The sequence below is a fragment of the Zootoca vivipara genome, chromosome 1, assembly GCF_963506605.1.
Source record: "Zootoca vivipara chromosome 1, rZooViv1.1, whole genome shotgun sequence".
Classification (NCBI taxonomy): Eukaryota; Metazoa; Chordata; class Lepidosauria; order Squamata; family Lacertidae; genus Zootoca; species Zootoca vivipara.
In genome coordinates, this window is record NC_083276.1 from 124941347 (window position 1) to 124964143 (window position 22797).

Below are 22797 nucleotides of genomic sequence, written 5' to 3' on the forward strand. Positions count from 1 at the left end.
TCAAATATATATGCCCAGTGAAAAGCCCATCAGTAAATTATCCGATTGCAGCCAATATGATTGGAAACCCTCAAAATTACATCATTATGGGTGTATTTGCCACTGGTCCATTTGGCTGCTTACAAAAGAGGAGGCACCTGAATCTTTATCATAAGTTACAAATTATATATTCCTTTGCAGCTGCCATGTGTATTATGATGGATATTTGAAGGAAAGACATGAAGACCCATGTTTCATCATTCCTTACAGCATTTAGATAGGGGTGTTGATAGGCATTTTGAGCCCCTTGTTTACTTTTTTTATCTCAGGAAAAAAATCAGTATTTCAAGTATTAGGAACACAATTCTTCCCTGTGACGGCACCAATGAGGTGAAGCATCATGCCATATGTATTTGTTATTGATTTTAAAACAATTAAACTTAATAATTAAAGCACAGTGCATGCTAAGAATAGGTTGTGCAGGGAAGCAAATTTAGAATTTGGAGCTCAAAAAAGACATGCATACAGACACAGCACTGTCACAATATACCGTATTAGCCTCTGACTAATACTTGTTTGCCTCTTAAATAGCTTCAGACATAAATCATGGAGGTCAAACTTTGACAGTACAGTGGTACCTCGGTTTATGAACACAATTGGTTCCGGAAGTCTGTTCATAAACTGAAGTGTTCATAAACTGAAGCGAACTTTCCCATTGAAAGTAATGGAAAGTGGATTAATCCGTTCCAGACGGGTCCGCAGAGTACTTAAACTGAAGCGTTCATAAACTGAAACATGGGTGTAATTGGTTCCGGAAGTCTGTTCATAAACTGAAGCGTTCATAAACTGAAGCGAACTTTCCCATTAAAAGTAATGGAAAGTGAATTAATCCGTTCCAGATGGGTCCGCAGCGTTCATAAACCGAAAATTCATAAACCGAGGTGTTCATAAACCGAGGTTCCACTGTACTGCATTGCTGGAGGATTTATACAGAAGAGAGATGCAAGGCTTCAAAGCTCAGCCAGAGCCAGTTATGTGAACAAGATGATCAGTGCTTTTTTTTCAGGGGTTACTCAAAGGTATGCAATACCAGCACCTCTTTTTTGGGTTGTTAAAAAGTGTGGCAATTCCTGTAACAACTTCATGAGGAGTACCGGCACCTATTTTTTCTAGGGGGGGAAGCAGTGAAGGTTATAAAGCTGGAACAAATAACAACAACAAAACAAAATAGCTCCTTTATATATTTTCAGAAGCCCCGCTTTTATATTCCTATTACAAAAACCAAGGCTTGTGATGCATTTGTACATTATATACAATGCAAAAGCCTTTAGCATTTTAAACAAACGAAACTCTAATACAGTATAGTTATCCAAAAGGAGCTAGCATCCAAATAGCCTTATACTGTATACCCAAGCTGCTCTCCCTGACACACACACACACACACACACACACACAGAGAGAGAGAGAGAGAGAGAGAGAGAGAGAGAGAGAGAGAGAGAGACATGACAACAGATTCCACTGAGGTCACCCAGAAAGGAGAAAGAGACTATTATTTCCATTCTGGAAGGAAGCAGGAAGGAGAAAAAAGTGGGGAGCTGAAAGTGGGGAGTCAATGTGGAATAGTTGTTAAGTGTGATGGACTGGGACTGGAACGTTATGATTCAAATCCTGACTTGACCATGAAACTCACTAGTTGGCCTTGGGCAATCACTGTCTCTCAGCCTAACCTACCTCACAAGGTTGTTGCAGGGATTAAACGAGGAAACGGAGACCCATGCATGCCGTCTTGAGCTCCTTGGGTCAAAAGGTGGGATATAAATGCAATGAACAAGAAATAAAGAAATAAATAGCCAATGACTGACTAGGCTGACTCCTATACTTAGGGGGGGCAATAAACACCAACAGATGCTGCTCCGTCGTGCTTGGTGTTTGGGCACCACAGCCCTCCATGAAAGGGCATCTGCTGCATTACCCTCCCCAAGTCTCTTTTCCTTTTGGGCAAATTCTGGAAATTTCTCGGTGGGAAGGAGTGGGGGGTAAAAAAATAAAAGGAGGAAGCGAGAAGTGTCTGTTCAAGCGAAGGAAGTTTCAGATGAGAGACCAAAGATGGGGAGGAGAAAGGAAGGAAGGAAGGTAAGGTAAGTTGGAGGAGAGAAAGAAAGAAAAAGAGAAAGAAAGGAGGGACGTAGGGAGGGAAGCACAGCAGGGCTGACAACATTGCGGAGGAGAAAGGAGGAGCGAGGCGGGGTAAGAGGCTCACGCTCCCCCGGGGTAAAATCCCCACTGGGCTCCTAGCACTTACTTCGAAGTAAACATGCACAACATCCGGCTGTAGGAAGCAAGGAAGGAAGGGCTGACTTGGGAGAAATGGAGGCTTAAGAGGAGGAAGAAGGGAGATGGCCAAGGGGATCAGGGATGAGGGGGAGAATGCAGCGCTTGCCATGTCGTCTCTTCCCCACTTGCCCCCTTACCAGCTCCAGGCTTGGGCTCCTTTCCAGCCTCTTCACTCCGGCCACAGGCGACAATTGTGCAGCCGCCTCCTCAGCTCCCTCTTTCGGAGCGCCGGCGCCCAAGTGGAGCAACGTGCGGGAGGCGGCCACAAACTCGGTCACAAGATGGAGGCAGAAAGCACCGCTCGGCCTCAATAGTGGCGGCAGCGTCCCCCGGCCGCCTTTCAAACTACGCTTCCCGTCATGCAATGGTGGGCGGGCGGGCGGGCGGGCGCGAGCCCTCCCTCCCGCTCTCTCCGTTCCTATCTCTCTCCCCTTCGAAACCTCCCCCCCTCGCCCGAGGAGAAATGCTGCCGCGGTGCACTTCGGGACTGGTAGTCCCGCAGTGGCGGGCGGGCGGGCGATAACCCTTACGCCGGCCTGGGTTCACTCGCAGGGGGGCGGGGCCTACAGTTCGAGTCCGCCTCAGACTAGCCGAGGGAGGCGGGCGAGGGGCTGAGGTGATTCCCATCCCTCCGGTTTGTCTGAGGAAAAGCACTGCGCTGTCCGCGGCCTCTTTGGCAACAGGCGGCAGCCTCTGTTTCTGGGCTCCCTCGGGGGCGGCGGCCGGAGGCTGACAGCCGGTGTGAGGTGGGCGCGGGCGGAGGGAGGCGAGGCGAGCGGGGAAGCCCCCCCCCCCCGGGGCCAGGACAAGTTTGGGTTTCCTCAGGAGTAAGGCCCGCTGGGCCCGGCGGGGCTTGCTCCCAGGTAAAAAAGTGCGCGCGTGCGGCGCCAGGTCCGGTCCGGTTGCAAAACAGAAAGAAGAGGGGCGGTTATTGTGATCGTTTCGATTATACTGTATGTTTATTTTTGTGTTGCAACGGGGAGGCAGCGTTGTCGCCTCTCTCTTTGCGGTGGGGAGAAAATAGATCCTTGCTCATGCAAACCTAACACTTCTACTGACCCTGAACTTTTTGCAGCACTTCGGAGATAGGGGTGGGGATGAAGGCGCCGCTCCGTTTCGATATCGTGAGGGTGGTGGGGCTAGATCCAGAAAGGATGGGAAGGTAGGACTGCGGTGGAGCTGCCACCTTTGTTTCGGCAAAATACGGGGAGGGGAAGTTGGGGCGACCCCCCCAATAATAATAATAATAATAATTAAATAAATAAATAAATAAATAATCTGGTGCTGAAGTAACTTCAAATTAATCCATTGCAAGCAAGAATGTTACTTGCCCAAAAACGGAAAAAAGAAGTCCCAGTGAAAGAAGAATGGATACAAAAACCTATGGAATATGCAGAAATTGTGAAACTTACCGGAAAAATAAGAAAACAAGATAAACTTTTAAAAAATGAATGAAAATTGTTTATTGAGTATTTACAAATGAACTGTAAACAGATAAGGACATGGGCAGGATTATTGTAATAACCTGCAGTTTTTATAAGAGCATACTGTATATTTAAAGTAGATGAGTGAGTAAGTTACCGTAAGTTGAAATATGCAGTATGTGTGTGTGTATACACACACAGTAGATAGATTAAGGAACCGCAGAAAGAGGGGGAAGGAAGTCGAGTTTTGAAATGTTATAGTGGTTGTGAAATTATTGAAATGTATAAAATTGAAAAACATAGATATTAAAGAAAAACACACACAAAGTAATCCGTTACAATCTATTGCAGCCCAACAGGATGGCCCCTCAGGAATTTGTCACACACAGAGAGTGAGTTTGTAAATCTGTCTGCGTTTGGTTACCCAGAGCTTAAATGCATGACCTTTTACACACCCTTTCAAACACATGTACAGTCATACCTTGGTTTAAGTACGCTTTGGTTTGAGTACTTTCAGTTTAAGTACTCCGCGGATCCATCTGGCACGGATTAATCGACTTTCCATTACTTTCAGTGGGAATGTTCGCTTCAGGTTAAGTACGCTTCAGGTTAAGTACGGACTTCCACAACCAATTAGACTCATACTTCGGGTTAAGTACGCTTCAGGTTGAGTATCCGCGGACCCGTCTGGAACGGATTAATCCACTTTTCATTACTTTCAAGGGGAAAGTACGCTTCAGGTTAAGTACGCTTCAGTTTAAGTCCTCCGCAGACCGTCTGGAACGGATTAATCCACTTTCCATTACTTTCAATGGGAAAGTTCGCTTCAGGTTAAGTACGCTTCAGGTTAAGTACAGACTTCCGGAACCAATTGTGTACTTAAACCGAGGTACTGTACCACTGTATTCCGAGAGGATCCCTAGCCTGGGGGGGGACGACAAAACTCTATCAATGCAGGACAATCCTGTATATACAGGTGGCAACTGTATGCACAAGGCTACAAAGGAGGGTACTTACTTATTCCAGATCAGCCTAACTGCAATCTCTCTGGAGTAAATTATCATTAGCATTTCAACGGGGCACATAATGTTTCTTTATCCCATATGCAGCCAGATTTTGTGCATGCTGCTTGGAAAGTTAGCTGTACGTTTAAGTATTTACCAGTAAGTAAGACTTGAAGCCTGTACAGTGCATATAAGCAGGACTTGTAGTAGGTTTTTCTCCTTTGCAGCATGGAAATTGCTAGGTAAATTATTATTTGGAGGGCCCAAGCCAGTTCCATAAATATTATTTCAGTATTTAACAAGCAATTGATTTTTTTATCAGTATTTTAAAAGTGTTGGGGTTTTTTTTTCTATGTAAACTGCTTAGAGGTTTAAAGGTACATAAGAAAAGCCTTGCTGGATCCAACCAATGTGGCATCCTGTTCCCACAGTGCTTTAGTTGAGATTCCTGCATTGCAGGGGGGTGGGCTAGATGACCCTTAGGATCCCTTTCAACTGTACAATTCTATGATTCTATGGTCAACCAGAACACCCTGGGAAGCCCCAAATCACGGCTTAAGTACAACAGCAGTCTCCTCACTTGTGTTTCTCCTCACTTGTGTTTTCCAGTAAGTGGTGTTCAGAGACATACCACCTCCACTACTGGTGGTAGCCAAGAATATTTAATTCTACAGTGGTACCTCGGTTTGCGACCGCAATGCATTCCGCGGAGGCGGTCGCTCGCCAAAGCGGTTGCTCGCCGAAGGCACGCTTCTGCGCCAATAGAACGCTTCTGCGCACGCACTGTGCAGATTGCGTCTGCACATCCGACTCCGCGGAGCCCGGATGTAAACATTTTCGGGTCAGCGGTGGTCGTTCGCCGAAGCGGTCGCTCGCCGAGGTAGCCGTAAACCGAGGTTTGACTGTATACTGACCAACCATATGTAAAGCTGACTATGGGAGGAGCCTTCTGAGAGTTTCATTCATACATCATTTATAGTCCAGACCTTCAGTGTGCTCAAGGCTGCATGTATGGTCAAAGGGAAGAAGAATGACATCTTTGTTTGGTTACTGTTTGGGCTGAATGTAAACTTTATTTTGATATTCTGTTCCAGGATAAATGGGTTTGCATGACATTTTCCATGAACTAAGGCAGTTCCATGTCTTGTTTGGTAAGCACATAGTTTATTTTTACTTGCTTCCATTTTGTTTGGACTCTTCAATAACATATCACAATGTTTGTAGCATGTTGCAGGTATACATCTGGTTTGTGTGCTTTAACAAACAAACAAACAAACAGCACCAAAATAACTTTCCCATTACTACCTTTGGTTCCTTTACATTTCACTAAACATGCTAATTTTGAGAACTACAAAGTGAGAATGGGAAATGTGAGCTCTTCAAGTGTTGTCCATAGAGGAGACAACTCAGGCCTGCTCTGCTTCACTTTTATATGGAATATTCTTTGGGTTTTAAGAATGGGCTACTGTGGGTTCAATGTCTGCTTTTATTATCTGCGCCTAAACAGAGTGGCCAAGCACACAGCTGCCAGGCTTCATTTAATACTGAAGACCTGAGTGTATACAATTCCCAGTTCAACGTGGATTTGAGGCATCCCAGGTGTGCCTGTTTTTCACATCATCCATATAATGTTCTCATTCAACTGGCAGCCTGCACCCCCTCTTTAATTTGAACTTTGCTGAGCTGCAGATAATGTGGTAAGGAAAAGATCCAACGTAAAATCATGTTGCTCAACTGTGGATATACTGAAGTGCATTGTGTGGGTTGTGTTTTTTTAATGTGGGGCTTTCCTGGGTGCCATCTATCGCCACACCCCCTACTTCCATTGGCAAGGTTCTTCTTGGTTGGCTGCTTGTTGGGACCAGTCTTAACACCCATGTCCTTTTCATATTTTTTTTAACTTGCTGTTTTGTGCAAGTGTGGACTACTGTATTGGAAAAACTCGTATCATAAGAATAAAAAATTGGCTGTGTACACAGGTAAACCAAAAGCTCTGCACAATCCTGTAGTGGACCTCAGTTTCTGGGACTCAGGGTTGGTGGGGAAGTACTAACTCAGGGGAGGGGACAACAACACAGTGTGTGCATGGGAAACACTGGGATAGCATTCAGTTGAAAGCACTCATGTGGACAAAGATGCACATAAGTGCCCATGGAAAAATTGGATCTGGGTGACCCACACACATTAACACCCTGGTGTATACACAGCCTATATGGAACATTGTTCATAGAAGAGCTGAAGACTGCAATACAGTTGTACCTCGGAAGTCGAACAGAATCCATTCTGGGTGTTCGCTCGAAACGTTCAACTTCCAAATCGCGGCTTCTGATAGGCTGCAGTAAGCTCCTGCAGCCAATCGGAAGCCGTGGAAACCCCGTCGGACGTTCGGCTTCCAAAAGAACGTTTGAAAATCAGAAGATTTTAAATCGTTCAGGAGCCGGAACATTCGATTCCCAAGGCATTCGGGAGCTGAGGTACGACTACATTATTTAGAGAAAGCATACTTGGTCATGATTTTTCAAAATGGTGTTAATTGTCCAGAGATTCTGGATAGTCTGGGGTAGGTTTTTACTTTGTTACTGTTTTTTGAGATTCCAGCTGCCCATCATAATAGGTCACCTGGTAACAAAGCTGTTAAAATATAATAGAGGGAACACTTATTCAGGGCCGGCTCTAGGTAGAGTCCCGGTGACCCAGGGCGCCGGGCTGGTAGGTGGGGCGCTGCGCCGCGAAGCTGTGTGGAAGCCATGCTGCACCCTGCGAGGGTGGGGCGCCGGAGCGATCTCCGCCCCTCAGCGCCAGGGCACCCGACCTGTTCGAGACTGCCCTGCACTTATTGATTGACTGTTATGCTTTTCAAGGACTGTTCCTGTATTCTACGGACACGAATTGAATCCATTGGAGCAGAAAAGCAATCAGAAGGCAGCAGCACTCAAGACTTGGTAAGAGAAAATGTATATTAACTTGACCTTTTTCACTAGTGTTAGTCCTAGTACAATTATGTCTGCATCCTTGAAGCAGAGCTTGCATCACTTATTTTCTGCTGTCTTTGGTATGTTTCCAAATGGAAACACTTGGTACCTCTGTTCTCAGCAGAGAATAGTCATCAGCCCGACAATAAGAAATAAGAGCCGGTTCCTCAGAGTGTTTTTGAGACAATTACATGGAGAGGCATATCCATTATAGATATATCAGAATTAAGGAGAGCCACATTACTGTGATTCAGAATCCCTCACAGGGCTCCCATCTCTAGCTAAGCCAAGCAGCGCTTTCTGCATGCAACAAATTTTCCCTTCCACAGCTGAGAATTTCTGGTGAACCATAGCAAGAGTAAATTATAATTATAATTTATTTATACCCCACCCATCTGGCTGGGTTTCCCCATCCACTTTGGGAGGCTTCCAACCGTATATTAAAAACAATACAGCATCAAACATTAAAAACTTCCCTAAACAGGGCTGCCTTCAGTTGTCTTTTAAAAGTAAAATAGTTGTTTATTGCCTTGACATCTGCTGGGAAGGTGTTCCACAGGGCAGGCGCCACTACCGAGAAGGCTCTCTGCCTGGTTCCCTGTAACCTCACTTCTCGCAGTAAGGGAACCACTAGAAGGCCCTCGGCACGGGACCTCAGTGTCCGGGCTGGACGATGGGGGTGAAGACGCTCCTTCAGGTATACAGGACCGAGGCCGTTTAGGGCTTTAAAGGTCAGCACCAACACTTTGAATTGTGCTTGGAAACTTACTGGGAGCCAATGAAGATATGGTATTGGTGGCCACTCCCAGGCACCAGTCTAGCTGCCACATTCTGGATTAATTGCAGTTTCCGAGTCACCCTCAAAGGTAGCCCTACATAGAGCCCATTGCAGTAGTCCTAGCGGGAGATAACTAGAGCATGCACCACTCTGGCAAGACAGTCTGCAAGCAGGTAGAGTCTCAGCCTGCATACCAGATGGAGCTGGTAGACAGCTGCCCTGGACACAGAATTAAGCTGCGCCTCCATGGACAGCAGGGACACAGCTGGCCTGTGGGTTAAACCACTGAGCCTAGGGCTTGCTGATCAGAAGGTTGGCAGTTCGAATCCCCGCGACGGGGTGAGTTCCCGTTGCTCGGTCCCAGCTCCTGCCAACCTAGCAGTTCAAAAGCATGTCAAAGTGCAAGTAGATAAATAGGTACCGCTACGGCGGCTCTGGTTCGCCAGAAGCGGCTTTGTCATGCTGGCCACATGACCTGGAAGCTGTACGCCGGCTCCCTCAGCCAATAACGTGAGATGAGTGCCACAACCCCAGAGTCGGTCACGACTGGACCGAATGGTCAGGGGTCCCTTTACCTTTTACCATGGAGAGCTGTGAGTCCAGAATGACTCCCTGGCTGCGCACCTAGATTGTGGAACCAGTTAATTTATCTGCTTTGGTTTTATAGTGCTGCTGTTCATGAGTTAGAATCATAGGATTGTAGAGCTGGAAGGGACCACGGCTCATCTAGTCTAACACCCTGCAATGCAGGAATCTTTCACCCAACCTGGGGCTCAAACTCACAACCCTGAGATTAAGAATCTCATCCTTTACCAACTGGGCTATCTGGTTTTTCCCATACACCACTTTGGATATGTTTCTGATAAAAGCAATTTATACATTTTAAAAATAAAATATATTAATTTGGCTGCATTTGCAAGTAGCGGCACTTAGGTAACGCTGTAATGCTTGATGGACGGATGAACACTAAGTCAAGCAGCACATGGTATTGTAACTTGGCACAGTTCCTGAATATAATAGAAGTGGAAATATAATTGAAAAACATAGTATATGGTTTTTACTGTCTGATATAGTAGGAAATGCATTATTTCTCATATGCTATGTGGGGTGAAGTCTTCTTTATGACATTTATAGTAACTAAGTCACCCTCTGACACCAAAAGCAATGGCAATAGAAAAAGACCTTGTGGTGCTTCTGGAAGATGTATAGGCTGGCAGACCTGCAAGATTAACATAAAGTTACACTGTTCACTGGAATTTTATACAATAAAAGTGTGTATTTGTGTACATCTTTTTTCTATTCAGACAGATGAACCTGCTTTATATTGGGGACAATCAACTCAAAGAGGAGATGAAGAAATATCATGGTCCTCTGATGTATCCCATTATGATATCCAGGTGGAAATAGGTAACTAACTATTTTGTAATCTGAAATACGCTATTTCCTATTTTTATAATTGAAAGCATTTTTACTCCATTCTTCAGCTGAAAAAAAGGCTTATAGGGAGGGTGATTTACAAGTACCTTATCTTCCTACCTTGTCTGGTTGGGAGATCTTTAGAAAACTGGGCAGTATTCCCTGGTGTGAAAATCCAGTGTTTCACCAATGTTTGGTCAGTAAATTTGAGTCATGCAACCTTTTTAATTGATCTTAATATTTGCTTGTTCAATTCCATCTAGCTCTATCTGACTGCTTGTTTTCTTTGTGATTAAATATCAGGCATCAATGCCCTTTTGAAGCATAGTAGCTGCAGTGCTGTAAGTGATGACTCAGTCTTCCAAAGATGCTGCAAACTGCTACCCTGTTCTATCTCTGTCTCTTATCCAGGGAATGCCTCTAGCCCCTTCTTTTTACCTCAGGAAAGTGCAAGTTTGTGTTGTCCTCTGATGAAAACCTATTCATTGCCATGTGGGAAGGTTCATGGGAATGTTCTCATTTTGAAGCAGCGCAACACAAGTGCCTTTGCGTTTTAATGGCCAGCCCAATGTTAGTTGCTGCCAATGGTTACTCTGGGACTGATGGGAGGGTACCACTTGTGGCACTATGAGGCAAAAGCCTATTTTCAAATTGATTTGAATTGATTTTCTTATTCAATCCCCCAGTTTGCTCTTCTGCCAACACTTTCTTTTAATCACTGCCTAAACGTGTTTCACATGTTGTGTATATACTGTCCATTGCTGTGCTTTCCTGTATGCAAGTATTGCTATCCTTTTGAAGATATCAATCTTTGTCATTTAGCACTCAGCTTGACCTTGTAAAAATGGTTTGATGGCACTTGGTAGCTGTTCCTTGGATTCTGATAAATTAGCTCCTAGACATAGAATCTATTCTAAAACCCTGTGATAGTTGAGCTAAGTCAAAGCCAGACTTGCAGCAGCGTCTTTTTTGGTTGCTCAGATTAGCTGTTTCCTTATGTGCAGTCTCAGAACAGCTTTTTCTTCATAATCTGTCAGTATTTGCCTTGAATATTGGGATTGTGCGAATGTTAAATGATAAAGCAGTAACTAAGAAACATTGCAAAGTTGTTAAAGTGATCAACTTCTGTTTTGCTAATAGGAAGGGGATACAGCAACTTAACTTCAATCTACCTCGCACGTCATATCCCTACAGGAACACTGGTGGCTATAAGGATTACAGATCTGGAAAGATGTTCTGAAGAACACTTGAAAGCTTTACAAGTAAAACAGATGTTTTAACATTTTAAATATTTATGAAGTTAACATGTAAAAGGAGAGGTGATTTTTAAACTTTATACAAAGTGTTTAAAAATGAAGGCACTTTGAAGTTGCCAGGTTATTAAAAAGAAAACTAACTTCTAGATATGCTAATAATTCCAGAAAACGTTTGATTAGATGCAGGGACAGCTTTCTCAAATTGCATCTCTGGCATTGTGCAACAATCCAAAAATCCATTCATTTCTGATTCAGGGATTGTCTTCAGAGTTGGCAGTAGGCTGTGGCTAAGGGTTTGTGGAATGTTCCATTGCCTTTTTAAAGAATTAAAACATGTATTCTTTCATCTAGAATGAGGTGGTTTTATCCCATTCCTTTCGACACCCCAATATCATGACTCTTTGGGCAGTGTTCACTGCTGGAAGCTGGCTTTGGGTTATTTCTCCTTTCATGGCCTACTGTAAGTATTCTGTTGGGGAAAGCTACACATTAATTGAATTATCTCTGTATGGGCTCATTAAGGACTGTGTCTACTGCATTGCAAAAGGACTTCCATTCCATGCAGCAGGACTCTCATTTTGTATCTTCATCCGTGCAGTCCAACCCCCCCCCCAAATCCGCTCCAGAGGATCTTCCAACCCTCTGAAGCAGATTTTGAGGGTAGATGAGGTGCTCCAGGAAGCAGGAAAGAATGGGAAATTTCTGTCGTGAGTGTGGGAATCTACTCCGTTCATGCAGTGGAAGTTTTGGGTGCAACTCCATGTGTTTAGTTTACATACCATGCATTTGAGCTATCAAACTTAAGAGCAGCTTGCTCGTTTATTGAAAAGTACGTATATACTGCTTAATATTTTTAAAGCCTGTACCTTTTGCATGTTGACAAGATGTAAGTCAAGGATGGGATAGACCAGTTGTGGGGAACCTCCTGCCTTGCAGTCCTTATTAGGCCCAGTATGGTTTCCAACTTGGCCCACAAGGCCATTTCTTCCAAAGCATATGTGATGTCAGGAGTGGGGTAGGTAAGGACATTGTTCCTTTGTAGCATATGGGAGCTTAATGTGAGCTCCCAGTTACTTTTCTGCAAGTGCCTTGTCTATAGGCCAAGCTGTGCCTGTAAACAGACTTATCAGTGGTTACCATAAGCCCCTTTGAACTCTGACAGGTAGCACCATAGGGCAATGGAATTAAGGATCTGGTCCATTGGCCAGATTCAGTTCTCTACATGTGAGGCAGCTTCTTCCTTTAATGCCTGCCTCTTTTAAGCAGTGGGACTACCTCAATAAAGAGGAAAGAAGAGAGAAATTGGCTGTTTAGTAAAAAGCTGCATCATTCAGGCCTACTCCTTGAGTCCACAGGCAAATTCTTGTGTGGCAATATTTTTAGGGGCAGCACTGATCAATACAAAAAGCATTTTCAATATCCTTCATAATATCCTTCATAATATCCTACATAGTTGTACACTATGTAGCAGGGGGATCAGATTTATGTGTTACAGCTTTCTGAATTACAACAGGAAATGTCTGCTTTCATATAATGTTTTGACTTGCTAGCAAGTTTCATGCACCTTTTCTAGGTTCAGCTAGCCATCTACTGAGGACTTACTTTCCTGAAGGCATGAGTGAAGTGTTGATAGGAAATATCCTGTTTGGAGCAATCAGCGGGTTAAACTACATGCACCAACATGGCTACATTCACAGGTAATGTGTAGAGAGGTTTTTAAGAAAATGACAGACGATTGGGACCAAGGGTAAATGGGGAGACCAGAGTCCCCATCTCGTTCTAATTGGGTGACTTGAGATTTTTGAAACTGTTGAGTTGGCACAAGACACTCTTTGCTCTGTGGTGACCATATCTTCATGCACCATCATTCAGTGAGAGCTGGCATTATTCCTACATTGCAGTCAAGAGCAACACAAAACACAATGTACATCTCCATTATGCATAGATACACTCACTCTCTTGTGTGATACAGGGTAATGACTCTTCTTATGAACAATCCTGTATAATGTGTGTTAGAATCTTGTTTTTCTCTTAATCACTTGTTTTGTCTTTCAGAAGTATTAAAGCTAGCCACATACTGATTTCAGGGGATGGCCTGGTGTATCTTTCTGGATTGAACCATCTTTGCAGTCTAGTGAGCAGTGGGAAACAGTTAAAAGCTGTGTATGACTTCCCTCAGTTCAGTGCATCAATGCTTCCCTGGCTGAGTCCTGAACTACTGAGGCAGGTCAGTATATGATGCAGTTCACTGTGGCTGAGCAGTCATGCAGAAAATACGTATAGGCACAGATTGCATCTAAGAAATGTCTATAAAGAATTCTAATTGTGCATTATAAAAGCTAATCTTAATTGCTTAATGTCCTCTTTATTATTTTATTAATATTTGAAATCTCAATGTTCTATATAACACTCTACAATAAAATGCATGCATTTCACATTATTTGAAAAGTTATGGTTATGTGAAATGCATGCCTCTAAATTGTTGTAGCCCTATAATTTATGTTGAAATATGAAACTTTTCTTGCCGATTATTACTGAAATTAAGTGGAATGATTTTGCACATCCATACATGATGAATTGCTACCTCTTAATCAACCATATCTTCCTTGTAGGAGCTGTAACAAGTATTCTAACTCCTAAATTTTTGTAAATATTTTAATCCTTCTCCAATCCTCACATTATTGGGAGGAATGCTGGAGTGAACTAGCTGGAGGTCTGATTTCTGTCTACTTCTACAGTTAGTACTTTAGATTTTAAAGAACATTTTTGATGAAATTATGAGGCCTTAGTAGAATATCAAGGATTATATAATGATGAATGGGAAATTAGAAACTTAGGTCTAAGCATACAGCTATATCTGGTTTAGCACGACATATTACCAAGTTTAATATTACCAAGTTATTAACAGATCTTGTTTGAGTGACCCAGTTGAATAATTTACACACACACACACACACACACACACACACACACACACAGGAACTAATACCACAGATTACATGACAGTGGCTTTCATTACGGAAGTAGTCTCCTGGTCCACATAGCATGCAGGCTTACAGAAAGGAGATTGTGGCGTCTTTGCTCCTTCCCAGTCATTTTGCTGCTGCACAGCTTGCTCCAGTTTAGCTTAGCATCTCTTCCAAACCTAGGCTTGTGGTTTAGCTTTCTCTAGAATAACCATACACGGGTGGCGCTGTGGGTTAAACCACAGAGCCTAGGGCTTGCTGTTCGGAAGGCCGGTGGTTCAAATCCCCATGACGGGGTGAGCTCCCATTGCTCGGTCCCAGCTCCTGCCAATCTAGCAGTTCGAAAGCACATAAAAGTGCAAGTAGATAAATAGGTACTGCTACAGTGGGAAGGTAAACGGCGTTTCCGTGTGCTGCTCTGGTTTGCCAGAAGCGGCTTTGTCATGCTGGCCACATGACCTGAAAGCTGTATGCCGGCTCCCTCAGCCAATAATGCGAGATGAGCGCTGCAACCCCAGAGTCGGTCACGAGGGGTCCCTTTACCTTTAGAATAACCATAAGCCATAACCAAGAGTTGTCCTATGATTGACAACTCATGATTTGTCCATGAGTCTAGGTTCAAACATGTTTTAGCATGGCACAGGAGCAAAATGACTAGGGAGAAAATGAAATAGTCATGATCTCTTCTGTAGTCAGTACATTTGCACTAAGCCTTACTGCAACTTGAAAACCAGGCAAATATTTTCCCTATTGCAGTTAGTGATCACCAGCCTCTGTTTTGGCTTAACCCTATAAAGTACAACCCTTTCTCCCAGTTTAAACCATGTCAAGTGGGTTCTGACTTTGTGATAACCCAAAGAAATGTAGCCTGGCAGAACTGGCACATCAATTAATTTCTAGCTTCTTACAGGTTTCAGGTATTTCAGTGTAAATATGATTAACCTTGGTACAGATTTTCAGTATAAAACAGCACTGAAGACCATAGCTGTATTTTATGGTGTTGATATTCCATTTTGCACATGAAGGCATTTGAAAGGAAGCTAAAGGTTGTATTATGAACTTGTTAAATGCAGCAAAATAATTTTTGTGGGGGGAAAATAGTGCAATTGTGTTAAAACCAGTACTATACTCGAAGGGCATAACACTGTGTGCTTCAGGGCTTGAATGTAGCAACAGGCTTATTTTTATTTAGATTTATAGGGTATCTTTCAAAGAAAACAAATCAACTTTTTATAGTTGAATATGCATGTTTATTTCAATTCATGGCACACTGGCATGTATTCAGCAGTTATCAATGCAGTGTCTCCTTCCATAGGATATGTATGGCTATAATGTGAAGTCTGACATCTATAGTGTGGGCATTACAGCATGTGAACTAGCTAATGGGCACGTACCTTTTCAGGATATACCTCGGACGCAGGTAAGGCAGAAAACTCTTCCACTTCTGATAAGATAACAATGTCATGAAAAGAGAGGTGACAATTTTGAGGATCTTGAACACCTAGCTACCTAATGCAATTGCAATAATAATAATAATAATAATAATAATAATAATAATAATGTGATATTTCTAAAATGTATGTGTTTCAGCACATTTGCAAACATCAAAATGCACCCTTCTGGTGCTCTATTTTAAAATGTTGCAAAGTGGTTCAAAAATGTTTACCTATTCAGGAAGAATTGTTTTGAATAGTGTTTGTGCCAAGTTTGTTACATGTTCCCTGATTGTCCAGTCTATTGCCCTCACTCTGATTGGATTGCTTGCTCTTAGCTGGCTTTGTAGCTTTGTGACACTATAATATAGATAACTGATTGGATTCAGAAGTAACATGAGATAGGGGAGTGGCAGTGAACAGCTTTGATAAAAGGTGCACATTTTAGAATCGTGTCCCCCCCAAATATTTTCGCTGAAAGTACCCCTATTGATCCAGAAATTAAACAGGTGTACATTTGATGTGTACAGGTAAGGCTAAGACAGTCAATGGGCATTTTCTTCCAGATGCTGCTGCAGAAGCTGAAAGGTCCCTCTTATTCTCCTTGGGCTATAAATACTTTTCCGCGTGGTGAATCCAGGATAAAAAATTCTCGATCAGGGATTGACTCTGGAATTGGTGAAAGTATGACACACACAATGACAAGTGAGAGGTTGCAGACTCCACCAAAAACTTTCTCCCCAGCTTTCTATAACTTGATAGAACTCTGTTTGCAACAGGACCCAGAGAAAAGGTAAGGCTGTTAGAATTTATTTGCTGCAGTTATATTTGTATGGGGTTCAAAGAGCTTTCCAATTACTTGAAAACCTTGTTTTATACATGAGCTCGAAGTTATCAACAACTTCCCTCTGTATATTTCATATAGATGCATGTCATAAATGTATATTTTGTTCACTCACAGTGCAAGTGGATATGTAATTTTTGGTGTGGATGCACCTAAAACTTTTAGTTGATTGGTAAGTGGGTAATATGGTCACACTTTCCTTGCATTTTAAAAGCTATTTTGGAAAATGTCAAAATGACCTTTTCTAACTTAAGTGTAGCTATATATTTAATTAGTTCAAGAGGCAGTTAATTAACTAAATTCTACAGTCAGTTGATAGTCCCAATTTTAAAATATCCACATATGAGGAGCCTGAAGTGTACACTTTTTGCAGGGTTTATGTTATTTTGAAATAGGCAACAAGAGAAGGGGAAATTATTACAGTGCCGTGTTTCTCCGAAAATAAGACACCATCTTATATTTATTTTTCCTATAAAAAACCCCCCAGTGGCTTATTTTCAGGGGATGTCTTATTTTTTATTATGCGTCCAGCCTTGCCTCTTCCTTGAGGCCCTCCAGAACTGCGCCTATCACTATTTTCGGGGTATGGCTTATATTGTGCAAATGCTTAGAAATTCTGCTATGGCTTATTTTATGGGTATGTCTTATTTTAGGGGAAACAGGGTACTAGCTAACTCCATTGGCAAAGCTTAAAATATCTAAGTTCTGTTTTTCTTCCTGGGATCTAGGCCATCAGCAAGAGGTCTCCTGTCGCATGCTTTCTTCAAGCAGGTGAGCTTGTTACAAATTATTAGATGTGTGAATTGCAGCTAAAGACCAGGCTTTGATTGAGAAAACATTCGTGAACTGGGTACACAAGCTGCTCATAGCTGAACATGGCTGAAACTGTGGTGCCTATAGCTGGAAGGCAATGTATCTGGAGCAGTTTGATTGCAATTGGAGAACTACTGCAAGTGGGTTGTGCAAAATATGCTTGCAGAAGGGACACAATACAATTGCTTCTTGTTCTCATCAGCCGTGTGGAATATCTGGCTGCAGGTGCTACAAATGAGCAAGGAACCTCTGGCCCTCAAATGTTCTCCACCCCTTTCTGGTGTCACTAATTCATTGAGCCTGGTTACTGATAGTTGCATGCCTTGAGAAAGTAAACCAGAGCTTTAGAATCTGAATTCTGTGCCTGTTGTAGGTTAACAAGCCTATCCAAATAAATTCACAATGGCTTTGCCATATTTGTGGGTACAAGTTCACTATTCCAATCACTGCGTTCTCCCATTTCAGGTAAAAGAACAAACAAAGGGTTCTTTACTTTCGCTGCTGCCTCCTGCCGTCCAACATGTCCAGCCACAGGTGCCAACAGTGTGTTCAGCAGCCATCTGTAAGACTGGATGCATTTTGCCAAATGAGAGAGAGGTGTACTGGGAATTCTAAAGATACCATACCTCTGATATCTCTCTCTAGGAAAAAATAATGTGATTTTTGTCGCTTTTTCCTTTTCATGTTCAAAATACAAATATTAGTTATATACTTGAAAATGTTTTAAAAAATGTGCCAATACTTTATATGAGGAAAATTCTTCCAAAGTGGTACTACAGAATGCAGTAACCCTCACTTCTTGGATTACCATAAATGTCTACACTTCCTCAAGCATCTCCCTTCCATTCTTACAACTGAATTGCAACGGTGCATATTTTAGCCTGGTATGGCATGTCTGATATATCTATGCCTTTACTGCCTCAGAAGTGTTAATCTAAAATACTGTTTCCCTTCTCTCAGCTTTTGTGTGTTTGTTTGTTTGTTTGTGTGTGTGTGTGTGTGTGTGTGTGTGTGTGTGTACTGTTCATCAAATATCTAAACTTCTTTAAAGTAATGCATATTCCTGCTTACAAAAGTGGTGTGCAAACCATTGTGAGCTTTGCATGCCACCTACCCTCTAACAGTTGTTGGAGTAACCATTACTGAGGCCTGGAGTTAGCTGTGATCTTTAATACAAGGTATCATTTACAAAATCTAATAAAGGGAGAATAATTTGCATAACAGCAGTAAAACAGGAGTTTGAAACTACTTGATTATATTATTTATAAAGAGATTGCTTAATAGACTTGCAGCTCTAATTGGAATGGCACTGCCTTGGGCTCACATATCACTAGCCTTTAAACAGGCAACATCTTAAGTTGAATACTGTTGCACCAGCGAGGAAAAAGAATCTATGTGGCATACAGAAGATCCACTGAATGGAAGCATGGCTTTAATACTATGGCAATACATGACTGTTGGAGGTATACTGCTGCAAACATTATTCTAGGAAGCAATAGATGCTTAAATGAGATGGACTTAGGCCTGCATTTTGTCCTCTTTGTTGTGCCTTTCATTGAGACAGGAAATAATTCCCAATTACAAACAAGAAGAAGCAATATAAAGGCCAGACTGACAAGAAAGAGACCACTTTCTGTTCTTGTTACTCTAGTACTGTGAATGACTGACTGAACATGACCTTAACCAAAATTCTTGCTTTCTGTACAGCATATAATTTTGGGGAAAGGGTTTTTAATACTGAGATATTTACAACTATATTTTATTAATGTACATTTTATTTGATCATGTAAAATATATGTTAGCTTAATTTTTTTAAAGGTGTAACCTCACAAAGTTATATCAGATGTGATGTTATTAGCATCACAATTGTTCTTTTAAATAGGAAACTACTGAAGTAATTTTTATGTGTTTGCGATTTCTTGCCATCTCTGACAAATGTAACTGGAATAAAATTTACTTATTTCAAGAAAGCTCTTCAGTCATGCTTCTTCTGGTGGTATTTTACTTCATACTTATAAGTCAGCTAAAACTACTTTTGAGACCAAATATCAAATTTAAACAATTAAATATGTAATAAAAAACCTACTACATTATTACATATGTAATTGGTTTTAAAAAACCTACTTTCATGATACTTATTTCCTACCGATTTGTCAAGATCTACAGTATATGATTGCTGCCAGTGCCACTGTGAGGATAAAAACTGCTATTTAATTCACTGGCAAAATGTTAAATGTAACAAATAATCAAACTGCATAAAGAATATAGTTCCTAACACCACTTATTTGGAGGAGGAGCCCACTTAATTCAGTGGGATTTACTTCTGAGTAGCCAGTGTTATGTTGGGAACAAATCCCATGGAATTCAGTGGAGTTTAGTATCAAATCGACATGTATAAGAATATGCTTTAAGAACTGTGTAGACATTTCACCCTGGCAGTAAAGTTGCTTTAACTATATTAAAAGACTAGGTTAATGGGTCTGAGAATACAGGGCATCATGGGTTGATTCTGCAACTCATATAGGCAGCACCATCAAATTAAGGATGACTCTTAGGAGACGTCTGTTGAGTGGACACAATGGGTTCTAGGTTTTCAGCCACTCTATCACAGGCAGAGGGAGAACTCGGAGCAGTGTGTGGTGTTCTGCAGTCAAATTCTAGCAGCAGGTAGTTAATGCTAAAAGGGAAGTTAGCTCAATTGGTTAGAGAAAGGATTAATTTTATTTCTAATAAATATATGCATTTGCCTCCGCACCCGTGCTCAGTATGCATCTGAGGGGACGGAGCCAAGTGGGAAACTGCAGCTGCCTGCCCTCCATGTTTCCAAGATGTTCCTTAATTCTGTTGCTCTGCATATCTTTTGAGGGCAGAGCTGGCAAGCAGGGTCTATTCATTATAAAACCAAGAAACCGTGTGGCAGCAGTGATTCCCCCCCCCCTTTTGCCAAGATGACATCATCTAGCCACCACGATACTGTGCCACTGGGAAACAGCAAGGAATTGCTGCTGCAACGGCCGGGCTTGACCTGAAAGAATTAGGCTGGGCATCTTAGACAGCGCCATACTGTGTGTAGTAGGGAGTTACAGTAGACACTATGGGTTGTCTTAAAAAAAAAGTTTCAATTATTAAAAGTTGAACATCATAAAGGCAAATCTATCATTTTTCAGGTCTTTTCCAGCAATCACCTAAGCACATTTCATCAAGCAAGAGATAAAATATTGCATTCTGTATTAAAGTAACACCAGTAGGGAATTTTGAAGTAAGCATTAGAGCAGGCATCCCCAAACTGCGGCCCTCCAGATGTTTTGGCCTACAACTCCCATGATCCCTAGCTAACAGGACCAGTGGTCGGGGAAGATGGGAATTGTAGTCCAAAACATCTGGAGGGCCGAAGTTTGGGGATGCCTGCATTAGAGGAAGGTCTGTAGCTCAGAGGCAAACACTTTACATACAGATTCTCCCAATTCATCTCCAAGTAAGACACCCTGAGCTACTGCAAGCCAGTGTATACAGCAGGGCTAAGGAACCTCTGGTCCATCAGCTTAATTAGGCCTGGCACAGGTCCCAATTTGACCTGCAAGACTGTTTCCCGCAAACAACATTCACCTGCCTCGCATCTGACTTGTGAGGCAGGTACAGGTGCAGCTCCAAAGGGAAGACTGGTAGAGTTGAGCAAATCTGTCTATTTTGGTTTCTCTGCTTCTCATTTTTCCATTGTTCAAGTTCACTTCTCCACTGTTTCATATCAGTTGCTTTCTTTTTAAAAGAAATTCCTAAAATTAATCAGAATCCAAGTGCAAAGTTTTCCTAATATAAACCTTTTTACCTAATGCACAATTTTGCAAGATGCATTTCCCTAATACTTATTATGCTCCCTAGTACAATGCATTTTGTGTGTTTTTGTGAATGCACACTTACGCACACACTGTACCTTATTTGTGTTTTTGTACACATTACTTGGCTGGAGAACTGTATTTGCAAAATTCAGCGAAGTGCAAATTTGGCAGGATGTCTGTTTTTCATTTCACATATTGTTTTAAAAAGAGCTAACTAGGTAGATTCACTTTTAAATACAAACAGAATCAAATTACTGCCCCATTCCTAGCTTAACGTCAGCTCCCAGTTATTCTGTTGCAAGTTTATCAGAGCTGATAGGAAGCCCTACTTGGGATCAGCTGCACTAGGGGAGTTTCTCCATCGGAATACCCTGGTGCATTTGGGGGGGGGGGAGCTTGTTGTCAGCACCGTTCCATCCTAGAGGAAGCTCCTTTTTAGGGGAGTCATAGAATCATAGAGTTGGAAAGGACCACAAGAGTCATCCAATCCAGCTCCTAGCAATGCAGGAATCTTTTGCACGATGTGGGGATCAAATCTGAGCCCTTTTATTCATTTGCAGGCAGTTTTGATTCACATTGTGTCTGGAAACAGGTATAGTGGCATATTTTACATACACGCGCGCGCACACACACACAGAGAGAAATATATGGGTCAATGATATTTGACTTGACATATAAGGCAGCTTCCTATCTACAATAATTTTAAAATATCCTTAAATTTTCTTTAAAAATGTATATATACAGAGGGTTTTATTTTTCATAATAGCTCGGGGGAAGTAAGAACATACATACGTAGCTGGTTTACACAAAGATTGTTTCCATTCATCCATTATTTGGGGGTCTTGCGTTCTGCCTCAATATATTTTGGATAATCCTAAGTACAACTTCCAGTTGTTCGGGTGTCATTTTTAAGATCTGTTCTTGATTGTTAAGCATCTCCGTTATTGAGCCTGCTTGATTTCTTGGAGTCTCAACAGCAGAGTGATAGGATCTGGGTGAATCTTTGGTTATGAGAGTAGTAGAACTTGGAGCAGGAGTTGGCCTTCCCTGGCTGGAGCTGCCTTCAGGGACTCTTCCTAAATCAAGAAGAGCTCTTTCTACAGCTTTTTCAAGATGCCTGTAAGCTTCCATATCGATATCATCTGGGCCCGCAATGTTCTGAGTATCAAAATAAAAGCAAAGAGTTGTTTTATGTATGTGTATAATTATGACAAACTTCACTGTAAGACAGGCACCCCCAAACTGTGGCCCTCCAGATGTTTTGGCCTACAACTCCTATGATCCCTAGCTAACAGGACCAGTGGTCAGGGATGATGGGAGTTGTAGTCCCAAAACATCTGGAGGGCCGAGTTTGGGGATGCCTGCTGTAAGACAATGAACTGCATCCCACTCATTTCTCCTCCTCCTCCTCTTCCCTACCACAAATTGGCTGATTTGGAGGGGGCACATGAGAAAGGAGAGAAGGCAGAAGTCCCATTAGGCAAGCAGAAGTCTTCTTGACAATGTTGAATTACAACGCAAAGTTTTTATTTATCAGCGCTCAGTGGTTGGCTTATCGAACAATCAAATTTGCACTGTTCTGTGTCTCTTTGCACGCCCAAGTCTTTATTTCATTTGACAAATTCATGCTGCTGTTAATATCTGGGTCAGATTAGTATCTGCTGTCTTCTAACTAATCAGCTAAATACTAGTGGTTGCTGTTCTATTTCCTTCCCCATATTAGCAATTGGCTGAAGTGCTGT

At 42.2% G+C, this 22797-nt stretch overlaps 3 protein-coding genes across 12 annotated transcripts in view; 1 reads left to right on the forward strand and 2 right to left on the reverse strand.

The window, feature by feature from the left end:
• Window positions 1-2682, reverse strand: part of TRAK2 (trafficking kinesin protein 2) — a 40225-nt gene extending 37543 nt beyond the window's left edge. For both annotated transcript variants that reach the window (XM_035137275.2, XM_035137273.2), the window contains exon 1: window positions 2451-2682. The gene's annotated coding sequence lies outside the window, so the exon portion shown is untranslated. The remainder of the gene's footprint in view (window positions 1-2450) is intronic.
• The window catches only part of STRADB (STE20 related adaptor beta), a 161622-nt gene extending 142712 nt beyond the window's left edge, over window positions 1-18910 (forward strand). Inside the window, exons 1-13 of one of the 3 annotated variants that reach the window (XM_035137278.2) lie at window positions 2910-3176; window positions 4089-4129; window positions 5836-5892; window positions 7603-7683; window positions 9796-9898; window positions 11048-11169; window positions 11515-11623; window positions 12737-12860; window positions 13219-13390; window positions 15445-15549; window positions 16129-16355; window positions 17135-17177; window positions 17685-18910. In XM_035137278.2, the coding sequence (XP_034993169.1) occupies window positions 5881-5892; window positions 7603-7683; window positions 9796-9898; window positions 11048-11169; window positions 11515-11623; window positions 12737-12860; window positions 13219-13390; window positions 15445-15549; window positions 16129-16355; window positions 17135-17177; window positions 17685-17834 (1248 nt within the window). In that variant the 5' untranslated portion in view covers window positions 2910-3176; window positions 4089-4129; window positions 5836-5880 and the 3' untranslated portion in view covers window positions 17835-18910. Of the gene's footprint in view, window positions 1-2909; window positions 3177-4088; window positions 4130-4583; window positions 5893-7602; window positions 7684-9795; window positions 9899-11047; window positions 11170-11514; window positions 11624-12736; window positions 12861-13218; window positions 13391-15444; window positions 15550-16128; window positions 16356-17134; window positions 17178-17684 lie in introns of those variants that run through there. The other 2 variants (XM_035137277.2, XM_060281798.1) reach the window with 2 other exon arrangements.
• Window positions 18911-20327: 1417 nt separating this feature from the next.
• Window positions 20328-22797, reverse strand: part of C2CD6 (C2 calcium dependent domain containing 6) — a 33267-nt gene continuing 30797 nt past the window's right edge. For all 7 annotated transcript variants that reach the window (XM_035137270.2, XM_035137262.2, XM_035137235.2 and 4 more), the window contains one exon: window positions 20328-22213. In XM_035137270.2, coding sequence (XP_034993161.2) covers window positions 21878-22213 — 336 coding nt within the window. In that variant the 3' untranslated portion in view covers window positions 20328-21877. The remainder of the gene's footprint in view (window positions 22214-22797) is intronic.